This window comes from Halyomorpha halys, unplaced genomic scaffold, assembly GCF_000696795.3.
Source record: "Halyomorpha halys isolate HHAL.00 unplaced genomic scaffold, Hhal_1.1 Scaffold82.1, whole genome shotgun sequence".
NCBI classification, from domain to species: Eukaryota; Metazoa; Arthropoda; class Insecta; order Hemiptera; family Pentatomidae; genus Halyomorpha; species Halyomorpha halys.
This window is the reverse complement of record NW_027109449.1, coordinates 1,643,052-1,656,172: the sequence shown is the minus strand read 5'-3', so window position 1 is coordinate 1,656,172 and position 13,121 is coordinate 1,643,052. Positions and strand designations below refer to the sequence as shown.

The 13,121-nt window shown below is 31.7% G+C and overlaps 1 protein-coding gene across 3 annotated transcripts in view; it reads left to right on the top strand.

The window, feature by feature from the left end:
* The window catches only part of Sec15 (exocyst complex component Sec15), a 24,142-nt gene extending 12,484 nt beyond the window's left edge, over window positions 1-11,658 (top strand). For all 3 annotated transcript variants that reach the window (XM_014439281.2, XM_014439280.3, XM_014439282.2), the window contains exons 10-16: window positions 68-202; window positions 291-469; window positions 4,099-4,290; window positions 6,378-6,615; window positions 8,971-9,112; window positions 9,535-9,721; window positions 9,816-11,658. In XM_014439281.2, the coding sequence (XP_014294767.1) occupies window positions 68-202; window positions 291-469; window positions 4,099-4,290; window positions 6,378-6,615; window positions 8,971-9,112; window positions 9,535-9,721; window positions 9,816-9,948 (1,206 nt within the window). In that variant the 3' untranslated portion in view covers window positions 9,949-11,658. The remainder of the gene's footprint in view (window positions 1-67; window positions 203-290; window positions 470-4,098; window positions 4,291-6,377; window positions 6,616-8,970; window positions 9,113-9,534; window positions 9,722-9,815) is intronic.
* The last annotated feature ends 1,463 nt before the right edge of the window (window positions 11,659-13,121 follow it).

Below are 13,121 nucleotides of genomic sequence, written 5' to 3'. Positions count from 1 at the left end.
TATATATATACACATATATACAAAATACAATTTAATTTAATAATTGATTTTCCTTTTTTATTTATAGAACTATGGCTATTCAGTTAATCAAGTATTTGAAGTACTCCACGAGATTAGAGATCATTACAATGAAGTTCTTATGCAGCGTTGGGTCGGTGTTTTTAGAGAGATTTTGGATGAAGAAAGTTTCCTTCCCACTGAAGTAAACATTTATTATTATTATTATTATTACAATATTTTATTAAAAAGATACAGTTACCAAGTATATATTGATAATAATTCATTTATAGGTAGAGACTCAAGAAGAATATGATGGAATTGTGTCGGCTTTTCCTTTTCACGATGATGATCTGGATAATTCTCCGTTTCCAAAAACGTTTCCTTTCTCTCCACTTGTTCCTAATGTATATCAGCAAGTAAAAGAATTTATTTATGCTTGCTTAAAATTTTCAGAAGACCTTGGTTTGAGGTAATTAAGCTTAATTTATCACACTGAAAATTCTATTTGTAATTATTGATTTTTTTATAGTATACAGAAATTATTTATATTTATAAAAAAATATCTTAACAAGTGCATAGGTCAGTATAGGTTTTTTAACCAATCCCCAGGTCAAGACCAATGCTTGATTTAGAAATGGGAAATATGTGGGTAGCATAAGGCAATGAGGACTTATCTCAGAACAGTTCTTTCTTTGATTTGGTCCATCCCCAAGTAATTCTGAGAGATATCCAAGAGTACGTCCAAGTGAGTACTCTTCCTATAAAACATTCTTCCAAAACATATTTAGAAGAACAATGACTCAGCAGATCTGTGAGTATATATCAGTGTGAGAATTGGAGAGGATCCCAGCAATTGGAAAAACATTACCTGGAAGGATACAATAGAAGTATGGAACCTGTGGTGGGTGACAACTCCAAACGGATCTATCTGGAGTAAATACTCTTCTACTCTCTGGTTGAACTTAGAAGCGTAGCTGATCCTTCCAGAATACTGGCTCTTTCAATTCATTTTAGCCTATGCCCCATGAGTTTTCTAGGCCAGCTTCATGGCTATGGGATATACATTAACCCCTATTCCCTAATTATAGCATTCCAGAAATTGCTGAGCTCATTATTCTGGACTGCACCACCTTTGAGACACTAAGGGCACATGGAGAATGATTTCCCTCAGCTAGTCACTGAACAAAACTACTCATCTCACATGGCCATAAATGGCTCTTTATACCAGGTCATTCAAAAAGTCCTGTCGTTTTTTTGGGGGAAATTATAAATAAATAAATATTTTCAAATAATCACCTTTATTCATCAAAATATCCACCGTTACAGTCGGTAACCTTCTCCCAACGAGATGGTAAAGCCCAAATTCCTTCCTTAAAAAACTGTTGATTTTTACTGCAAAAATAAGTGGTCAGTTCGTGAATTAGGTTGTCACGGTCTTGAAAACATTTTTGTCTCAGATTGTTGTCGAGATCTCTGAATAGGTGATAATCAGTGGGTGACAGGTCAGGGGAATATGGTGGGTGAGGCAAAACTTCCCAGCCTATTTCTGTCAATTTTCCCCTGGTCAATTTGGCGGTGTGTGGTCGAGCGTTGTCTTGAAGAAGCAAAGGTCTTCTTCTGTTGACTAAGCAGGGATCAAAAGTCTTAAGCTTGGATTGGCAATGGTCCAGTATATTGCAGTATACTTCTGCAGTGATGGTTTGCCCTTGATTCAGAATCTCAAAATGCACTATACCTTTGGCTGTCCAGAAAACAATGAGCAAAACTTTCTTTGGATGGAGATCTGGTTTTGGAAATTGTTTAGGTTTCTCATCTGCCGACAACCACTGATATGATCGTCTGAAGTTGTTGTACAACACCCATTTCTCATCACAGGTGATGATTCGATTCAAAAAGGGTTCGACTTTCAAGCGGGAAGTTAACGAAGATGCAGTTGTCAAGCGAACAAGCATATTGGCATCTGAAAGCTTATGAGGAATCCATTTATCCAGTTTTTTCACTTTTCCCAGTTCTTTAAGGTAATTCCAGGCAGTGGTGGCTGAGATATTAAGTTGAGAGGCTATCTCTGAACAACTTTGACGCGGATCCAACTCTACTACTCTTCGAACGTCCTCCTTATCAACTACAGTTGGTCGACCTGAGCGTGCCTCGTCTTCTAGTGTCTCGTCGCCTCCACGAAATTTTGAAAACCAAAATTGTGCCTTCCGCTCAGACAGCACATCTTCCCCAAACACGGAGCATATTTTTCTAGCAGTTTCGGCAGCTTTTGAGCCAAGTTTAAACTCATAGAGCAAAATCGACCGAATTTGAGTTTCAACTGGAATCATTTTAACTAGACAGTTGGATGGTGACTGCATTAAATTAATCCTCCTTAGCCTCCTATTCATAAAGTATAAACATTTGTGTTTACATGGATAAAAGTTGTATTGAACGGAATTAATTAGCAAACACTCTAGAATCAAAATAAACAACGAACAAACGAAAAACGACAGGACTTTTTGAATGCCCTGGTATTTATTGTCAAAGTGGGTAAGGTTAAAGGAAAATACTAAAATCATCCCTCAGGACCCCATGCCCATCCGATGTTTCCCATTTCTAAGTCAAGTAAGGGTCTTGATGTGGAAAAATGAGTATCTAGAAAAAGGAAAAAAAAAAACTTGTACCACCTATTATTTGTTCATGACCTAGGGATTTGATAGCACAAGATAAGGAAGATATAATTCACCTGTTCAGAAAAATAGTTGACCAATACAAAGAAGCAGGTTTTGACATAAATTGCTCTAAAATATATTTAGAAGAACAATAACTCAGTAAAACAAATATATAAGTAGAGTGGGCCAATTCTGCTACTTGGGATCCATTGTAAAAAAGTAATGTTAGAATGGAAGCTGAAATTAAAGAAAGAATTTACAAATGGCAGAAAAGCAGTGGGAATGATTAATTAATTCTCTTTGGAGCAACAGTATATTAAAAAAAACCTGGTAGAAAGTGTTATGTTGTATGGATTAGAGGCATGGCCCCTCAGAACGACCCAAGGAAAAAATTCTGCTAATAGTAGAAATGGACATTTAGCAGAGAGTAGTAAGAATTGAAAGGATCTGAAACACTGTCATAAGAGAAAGAATGGAAGTAAGGAAGAATATTCTATAGGTGATAAAAGAAAGAAGACTCTGATGGCATGGACGTATAAAACGTATGAATGGTAAAAGGATTCCAAAGATGATTGGTGAGACTCAGAAACTATGGAAGAAAATGCTGCAGGAAGAGCGGGAGCCTGAAAGATGCTACTCTGAGAAAGCTCTTCCCCACCGTCTATGCAAGATTAAAGGCTAAGTGGGTCCTTCCAGCCTACTGGGTATCACAGATCCTAACAGGAGACGGAGGACTCCTAGGAAAGCTAGAGAACTTTCGAATATCGACCCCTGGTGCCCCATGTGTGGAGTCCATATGACAGCAGAACACATAGTGGTTGATTGCACTGCCATAGGACATCGAGCGAGGCTGTCAATAAAGGCCAGGATCTTCGCCCTTACGGAGTCTGACTTCCCTCGTCTTATGGAAGAGGATAACTATCCCTTCTTCAGTGAGTTGGCAGAATGTGGCAGACCCGACACACTTTACATTGGGAAGGGCTTGACCTCCCAGGATTCGCGAATTGATTATTTTTGGCAGACTGGCATGTACAAGCCAAACACACTACCCCACTGCTGCTGCACCCCATATGCCAGAAGGGGGTAAAAAAAATGGTAACAGACTCCAAGGCTGGTTGTGGGGGCTGAAGTTAAAAGAAAAAGAGGAAAACTTCCTGTCAGGTGGAAGGATGGAATGGCAGAGAGTATGGGCAGCTGACTACTGACATAGGGAGGATACAATAGACTGATAGAGATGGAGGCACATGCTGAGCAAGAGTTTGATTGAGGAAATCTTCATAGTAAAGAAATTCCTTATAAAAAAAATAAACTTCATCTCTGATTTTAGTTTTAATTTAAATTTATATTAAATTGATACAACCATGCAATAATTTCAAAACTTATTTTTTATTTTAGTGTAATCTATCATTTTTATAGTTATTCACATTTACATATATTTCTTTTTAAGCCAAGGAGAGGTGGACGATATGATCCGTAAGTCAACTAACCTCCTTCTGACAAGAACATTCACTGGTTGCCTTTCATCAGTATTCCGAAAGCCAAGTCTTGGTTTAACTCAAGTCATACAGATAATAGTTGATACCCGCTACCTTGAAGAGGCCACCGTTTATCTGGAGGAATTTGTTTCAAATATTACGGGGTAAATAATTTAATTATCTTTTTAATTTATCATATTTTCACTCTTTAAGATGTAGTATCAATAAATATATTTAAAAGAAAAAAACTAACTTCCTAAAATCTGTTTTGGATGAACTGAAAGGTTGGGCTTAACCAATGTTTCATTTTTTTTAATATTACATTGATATAAAAATTATGTAAGTTTTTTGATATTTATTGAAAATAGGTCATATTTTTTACTTTAACTAGGTAAATTTAGTTATAATTCCTGTTAGAATTGGTGAGGTTTATAAACCTATTTATCTCAGGAGGAAAGAAATTTGGAATTCTTTAAATGAATGAACTCCGAAAAAGCATTTTCAGCATCGCCTTAGTTTTAAAAATTTTTCTTCTATTCAAAGTAATCCTGGAGCTTAAAAAAGTGGAAATAAGTTGGAGAGAGATCAGGTGAAAAGGGTGGGTGTTAAGGATGCAGTCATAAAAGCTTTGTGTGTGCAATGTTGGTACTTGTTTAAACCACTTTACAAGTTTTTTTTACTAATTTCCTTCAGGTTTATTCTGAGTTATTCTGCCATTAGTTGCTTTGGTTGGGCCATCTTACAAAATTGGCTTAAGCTGGTCGTTGTCAACTACTGAATAGAGCCCATGACCTTCCTTTTTTACCAACCCTGAATCTCCCAAGATTTTAAAATAAATTACTAATCAAATGCCTGTATTCACAGCGGCAGTAAATACTACTAGTTAAACTATGACATTTATTGGTAATGGAAGTACTGTTATACAATAAATTGTATGATAAATGACAGTACCTCTGCTGACATTAGGCTCATATAAGCAGGCACCTTGACACCAGGTTCATATAGGCACCTTGACACCAACCTATTTACCTTTTAACTTGTTTGTTTATCAATGGTGACAGTTGTATTTGAGGCACTTGGTAATAAAGCATGGTTAAATTAAAATTTTTACATTTTATTAAGATGAGGTGAAAATTTAACATCCTTTAGAATATTATAAATATTCTATATTTGTATGTCCAACTCTTTAGGTTTCACCATCTTCAAGTACTAATATTCCTACAATTATAGCAATTAATTTAACGATTATCAACAATCTTTTATCTATGATACTAAAAATATATATTATCAATTTTATCTCATTTGTTAAGTACACTAATTTGTAATATGGTCACTTAATTAAAATTTATAACACAACATTGCTTAAACAACATCCCCATGCCCTCCACACTTCCGATTTATTGTCAATGTCTTTAGCATATCGTCTTGAACAGCCCTGATGAAAAGTGGGCCGAAATGTCGGATTATAAATAGTTGAAAACTATTTTGTTCTTTTTTTGACCGAAACCCTGACCATTTTCATATTTTAAATTATATGGTCAACTATTTATAAATATATAACTTGAAACAATATCGTTCACTATTGAGACATATATCTGTCTCTTTGCACAAATCAATGTTAAGTTGTACTAGGTATTATCTGTTTGAACATATCAATATTTTCGCTGTGTCTCTACCTCCCTATTGATATGCTTATATTTAATAAATTTTTCTTTTTAGGTTGAATATTATGGTTTTGATTAGGAGAATTTAATTTTTGGACGTTTTCTTGATTCCTTTTGTCTAGCTTATTTATTATGTCTGCATTTTGTGTATTTAGGTTTTTTGCACCTATTTTGTAGTTGACTGTATTGTTGATATTTTTAGTTATGTGGATTGCTTCCAAGATCCTTCTGCTTTTTGTCATGTCTATTATGGTGGGGTTTTCAAAGTTAAATTTACACTTTTACAATGTTGAAATATTTGTTAGTTGCAATATTTTACTTTTAAACAGCAGCCACTTACCACAGCTTAATACCAACATTACTCTTTTTAATAACTGAAATTGTTTAAAGTTTCTTTGAAAAATCTACAAAATCAGGGCTTAAGAATCCAGTGATGACAAAAACTTAAATTCACAGTAAATATTAGAAAACATGTTTTACTACTGAGTACCTCATTTGACCATCAGTTTTTTGATGTTTGAAGTTGAAAATTATTAAAATTAAATAAAAATACTTATAAATTTCTAGAAAATTTTGTTTTCTCTCAGGTGTCGTAGTGAATTATCTCTTAGGGCCGGAAAGGAAGCTGGTGGTCATCTATTCGGTGTTGCTCGGGACGATGCAGAAAAGCAAATTTGCGAAAAACTGAAGAGGAAATTAGATGAATTTGTGGAACTGGAAGCTTATGATTGGCTTCTTGTCGAGCCACAGGGCCACGCTTCCAGCTTCATTACTGATCTTATAGCTTTTCTCAATTCAACTTTTACTTCATTCACCGATTTACCCGTAAGTATATAAAAATAAAAATCTTATCAAACCAGAAAGCAAGCACTAATTACTAGTACTTTACCATTTGAAAACATTAAGTTTTTTGATGTTATCTATCAGTGGTTCTCGAAGTGGTTGCTGTGGCACCCTGGGGTCTCCCAAGAGTATGCTACTTTCTCAAAATATTACAAAAAAAAAAAAATTAAATTTAAATTTACAAATATACAGTGCATTTACTTTGCATTTTTATTTTCCTATATACTCACCTGCTCTTAGGATAATTGTGGCTATATTTTTATACTTTGTTAAGCTTGACAAGGGTGTCATGAAATATTTTTTTAGTCCAAAAAGGATGCTGTGGTAAAAAGGTTTGGTAATCGCTGTTATATATAATACAAATTTGAAGATCTAAAAGAAATCTTTTTTACCTTTGATGACTGACTTTTTAGTTGAATAATTAATTAAATGCCTTTGTCTTTCCTAATCCGATCCTCTTTCCTATGGAATTCCACTCTTCATTTGTTGCTACAACACTCTACCAATCTTCAAAATCTATTCTTCAAAGATAGATTGATGATTTTATTTATAATTTTCCATTTAAGATTAAATATCAATTGATGTTTTTAATGTTCAATTATAATATGTAAATAGAGAGAGAAACATTTTATTAAAAATTTTATGCTGCCCAACAGCATTGGGTTGCCTCATACACAGCATACTTAATATTAGTAAAAACAAAGTGGTTTGAAACCTATATATAAATAGTCATAATATAACAATTTGAATTATATGCTAGCGATAATGATTTTGTTCTTTTTCTCTTACATATTTTGATTTTTTTTTTCTTGCTTGATTTTTTTTATCATTCTATAAATATATGCAAGCGAACTCTCGGTTTAGCGAACCAAAGTATGGATAGTCCCTGTTAAAGACTTTATTACTCCTTAAAAAAGGAAGGTCTATATACATTTATATAAAGATAAAGTAGATGTAAATAATGATATTATAAATGTATATATGTATATAAATAAAGACTATTATTATATATTTTCTATTATTTTAATTTTTTTAATTTTCTCTCTTACCCGAATATGACTTTTTTCTCTTTATCAAACATAAAACTGAACTATAATTAACAGTATAATATATAAGAAACATTTGTCATGTTAATTATAATAACATGAGTACAGCTCAAATAAACATAGATACAGCAAATATATATGCACATAAAAACCCAATCCCTCAATTATATTCAATTAAAATTCAAAATAACACTCTATTTTATATACATGAATGCAAAAAAAAAAAAAAAAAGTAAAAATTAATAATATATTTAACTTAATAAATATCAAAGTGATAGTTATAAATATAGTGATATAAAACATTTTTTGATCCTTCTTTTAGTTATCATTATTTACTTTTTAAAATTATTATTGGATGATACCTTATGATTTATGACATATTTATGGATTTATTTTATGTTACCTTTTAACCTCCCATCTTTTTTGTACATTTGATGTTTCTAATATTTATTTAAAATTTGTATATGAACCTCAATTGGTCTTTCTTATTACTTAACTTTATTTCATGTATGTTTTTCTTTTTATTTTATAAAAAGTTAGTTACCTTATGATTTATTATATCATAGATGGTTTTATTTTTTCCTATTTTTTTTTTTTACATTAATACAAATCCTTATTAGATGTCTACAATATTCATTTAACTGTTATTAATTATATAAACATTATTTGTTTTTTTAAAATTATTATTGTTTCAATTCCCCTCCATTCTCAATTTATTATCATTAGAGATATTTTATGATGTTTTGTTATTTCATTATTTTTATTTTGTAAATTTCTGTATATAAATCTAAGGCACTAAAGCTCATTTTCAATGCCTGTTGTATTATTTTAAAGAAATTTTTCCTAGAATAAATAAAGAATATTATTATTATTATTAATTTTCTTTCTAATCTAGTTTTCAAATAATAATCCTTTCGTCTCTTAAGCTGTGCTAGCTTTTAAGTATGGAAAATCTTTATGCCTTCAAAATAGATATCAATACTCATTCTCCAGACATCTCAAAAGAACTCTCAAATTTAGAAAAAAAATACAAAGATATTCTTAAAAAATGATGGTTGAGGTGAGATGTCTATAGAATGATGTTTGTTGATTTTATTTTATTTTAAATAATATAAAAATTATGTTGTTTTTCAGACTAACAAAATATTACAGCTCAAGCAACAATTTGCTATCAAGAAATTTTTATGTTACTCAGCAGAGAAGACAGCTTATTTACCTTATTATTTTATCGTATCTTTTTCTATTAAATAAAGAAATAATATAAATAAGTTTGATGAATATTTGTTCCTAGGGAGAAGTTGCACAAGTTGCCTGCAAATCTGCTTGTGAGCACATATCAAAATCTTTGATGGGAATGGTGCTGAATGATGAAGTCAAGCAGATCTCAATGGGTGCTCTACAACAACTAAATTTAGACACCATTCAATGTGAACGTAAGTGAAGTCTTTGTATATAAAAGGGAATGGAATGGTTTGATTGTTTCTCCATAGCAAAATTTATGACTGGACTGATTTACATAATGGATTTTTTTTTCAAAATGTTCCGTGTTATGGGAAGCTTTGAAAAACTACTGAAATCCTCGATTTCTCTGGTAGAAAAAGTTATGAACAGAATTTAACATTTTTGACAAATAGCTCAGAAAGTATACATTTTTTTCACAGTTATTACATAAAAACTTAATAAGACCATGTAAAGTAGGTCAATAAAAAATTTTTTTAGGATAAAGCAAAAATTAGTCCAAAACTAATGAATACATAAAATAAATTTGAAGATTTTAGGGTGAAACATAAAATGTTAAAACTGTTTTAGATAACCAGATAATATTAATTATCATAATTTTGTTGTTTTGCGCTAGAATTTGCTGCGAGCGAACCAGTTGGTGGACTTGAAGAAGGCTCATTGCTCTGTTATTTTACTGACCTAAGGCAACTTTTGGATCTATTCATGTCATGGGATTGGCCGACTTACTTTCATGATTACGGACAGGAAAATAGCAAATACCAACATGTTTCTCCGAACACTGCCATAATTCTTCTCGAAAAGTAATAATCTCTTTTAAATTGTTTAATTTTTGTAATATTATTATATTTATCTATGGCAAAATTTTTTTATTTTCACTTTAATGTATATTTTTAGAATCAGGGAGGCTGATAAGAAGACTGTATTCTCTGTACTGAAAAAAAGTGAGCGAGATAAAAAGAAACTACTCGAGACGGTACTGAAACAGTTGAGGCAGCTTGCTTTGACAGCATCGCAGCAACAACAGTAAACTTATTGTTGCTGATAGAATCGTCTTTAAATTGATGACTATTAACTTTATTATTGTACCAATGGCTTATCTAACATAGTCATCATGATTCTACGACTGTAACACTCTCATCATGATTCAATGATAGTATTACATTTAGTCAGCAGTTAAATATTGAATCATTGATAAAAAGAAACAAAATTCGACCTAAAAACTTATTCGTTGTTACTGAAAGTCTTCAAATTGATGATTATTATCTTATTTACCTTACCAATGGCTTATCTAACATAGTCATGATTCTATGATTGCATCTCTGTCATCGTGATTCAATGATAATATTATATTTAGGTAGCAGTAAAATGTTGAATCATTGATAAAAAAACAATACGAAATTAGACCTAAAAAAGGTTGATGCTATAAAATGGGTCAGGGGTGGGTATCTTATGTATTCATCTGTAATTACTTAGACTAATTGAAAGAATTATTTTTTTAGATTTTCTATTGCAAATATTGTCCCACAAAACCTCTCTGTTCAGAATCATGTGGGCAGAGATTGGAAAAAATTAGCTTTAGCTAAAATTGCTATGGATACAACCCTCATTCATGAATGAACCATTGATATATAATTATTGTATCTATGGCTATTTTAGCTATTGTTTCATAGTTGCCCAACTCTGCATGTGGTACATAAAAGTTTTGAGAAAAATTTCCATTATATCATATAGATTTCTCAGTTAAATAAAATTTGATCATGAGTTTTTAATTATATTGAGTGCGTTGACTTTAGAAGGATGAGTCAGCTAGTGCAACAGTTATGATTTTCTATTCACTCAGCAGTTAATGAATTAAAACTAATTACATGTTGTTTTATTCTCATTTCTAAATGTTACTATTAAAAAAATCAAATATTGTGTATTAAGTAATTATATTTTTTGAAGGCATCAATTTAAAATGTTTTCGGACTTTTATTCTTTCTGGGCTTGTAAGCTACCTTCATACTTCTAACCTTTTATTTTTTTATTAATAAAATATTCTTTAGCTTAATATTTCAGACTGTTTGCATTGTTCAATAAAATGAATAAATTTTAAATGTAATAAATTATGTACATGTAATAATTAATAGATAATGTACATCATTTTTAGAGAAAATACCTGAAGATGTATATCCGTTGTCGGACCATCTGGTCCAAAATATTGAGGTTAAGAATATGTTATTAATGTATAATTAATCAAATAGAAAATGTTTGAAGTATGAAGGTTGCTTACTAGCCCAGAAAGAAAAAAAAATCAGGACATACTGTAGAATTTCTTAACAATTTTCTCTTTCATTTACTGAACTTTTTTTTAGGTATTCTCGTATTTATTTTTAGTTTTCATTTTATTATACATTGTAATTAATATGAGAGAAGATAAGATGGCTGAAAGACCTTGCTCATCCCTGAATTTGACCAATCAGAGATGTGTACTGTATTATGAATATAATCATTAAATTGCTTAGACATCAAAAATATTTTAAAAAATTAGTAATTAGAAACTGTGATCTAAACATATTTTTTCATTGTTAAAATTTATTATTATTTATTTAAGTAGTTCATAAGAGAAAATAAACTATTTATTTTTATATTGTTAATATCATTATGTATTATTTTGTGGATGAAGTCAAGTTGAAATTTTTATTGTTATATTCAACTCCAAAGACTGTTTCATTAATAAAGGTATATTGATAATTTTTGTTTAATTGTATGTATATGGATATCATATAACCTAGATCAAACTTTGAATTTTTTTTAAAATTATAATTTTAAAATAGCTTCATGGAACTGGTACAATTCTAGATACTTCAAAAAACCCTTCCAAATTTATATTTTTATGAGGATTTCATGTCATTGATTGTATGAACTGTGATGTTAATGGTCTGATTGCTTTACTGATAAGCAAATTGGATCCAATGCAAGAGGCACCAAACAGTTTATAATGAATTTGGAGAAGGCAAATCTACTGCTGAGCCATGAATAAGCCATGAAGTAATGGAACACGTGCCACTAAGTGCAATATATTGACACCTGACTAACTCGTTTTGCACAAAATGTTTTACTGTATTTACATAAAAATATACGTAGTAAATTTGATTTAAGTTTATAATGGAGTGATACAGGCATGTAGAGAAATTTACCCATTGGTAGCACTATAATATTTCTACACTAGGTCTCGATGCCATCTTCTTTTCAGGCGCCTCAGAGGATTTCAGGAATGGAAGAGGAAGCAAGGTTAGAAACTAGTGGGTTTGGATGTTTGGGGAATTTATAATGGAAGGATTGATATCTGGTTCAGGCTAGACTGGTTACATATGGAACATTAATGTCTTTATGGATGGTTATATTTGTGACAAAGTAAGAAACATTGAGGATTTTGGATTGTATGCCTTAAAGGCTCAACTCCATAGGTCTTATTAGTCTTCTTTTTTTTCCCCTCCCTTGCCATTTCTGGCAAACGGGATGTGAGAGCAGTGGGGTGGGGATTGAGCATGGCACTGCTCCCAAAGATCACCAATTCTTTTTTTTCCTTTATTCTTTTATAAAATTTTTTACTGTGGTGCAGCCCAGCTCTAGGTTTAGCACCTTGTCCACTGCATCCGTTCTATAGGTCCTCCTGGTGCGCATCCGTCTGGGTCCTCGACCTCCTGCAGTTACCAGGCTGGTCCAGCCCTCCTGGTCTCTGTCTGGATCAGCTTCCTCCTCTTCTGGTTGCTCGCCGATGTTGGGCGGTCATGTAAATCAGTCTTTTATAATCAATTAAAAGTTAAGACCGTTTGTCTAGTAAGAGTCAAAATTGACGTGCAGTTTCCTTTCTTTTCAGTCTTGTGTGAGGATGCACAAACTTTAATTGCAGATTTAAAAAGTTTTTAAAAAATGACTCATTATATTAAAAAAATGTAATTATTTTTTATCCGGCTACAGAGTAAAAGAATGGTATAATGTATAGGGGTGTCTTATATCCTACTCATTTGTATAAGTATATAAGGATTTTTGAGTGAAGGACTCAACTGATTTTCGAGTTTGATGGCTTAAATTATTAAATAAGATCCCTTCATTGTTTTGAAATAATTTGAGCTCAAAATATTGAAAAATGATTTTGTCAAATAAGTAAAATCTGTCCATCTTTATAGATGCATAACCATTTTTTGAGTAAACTGC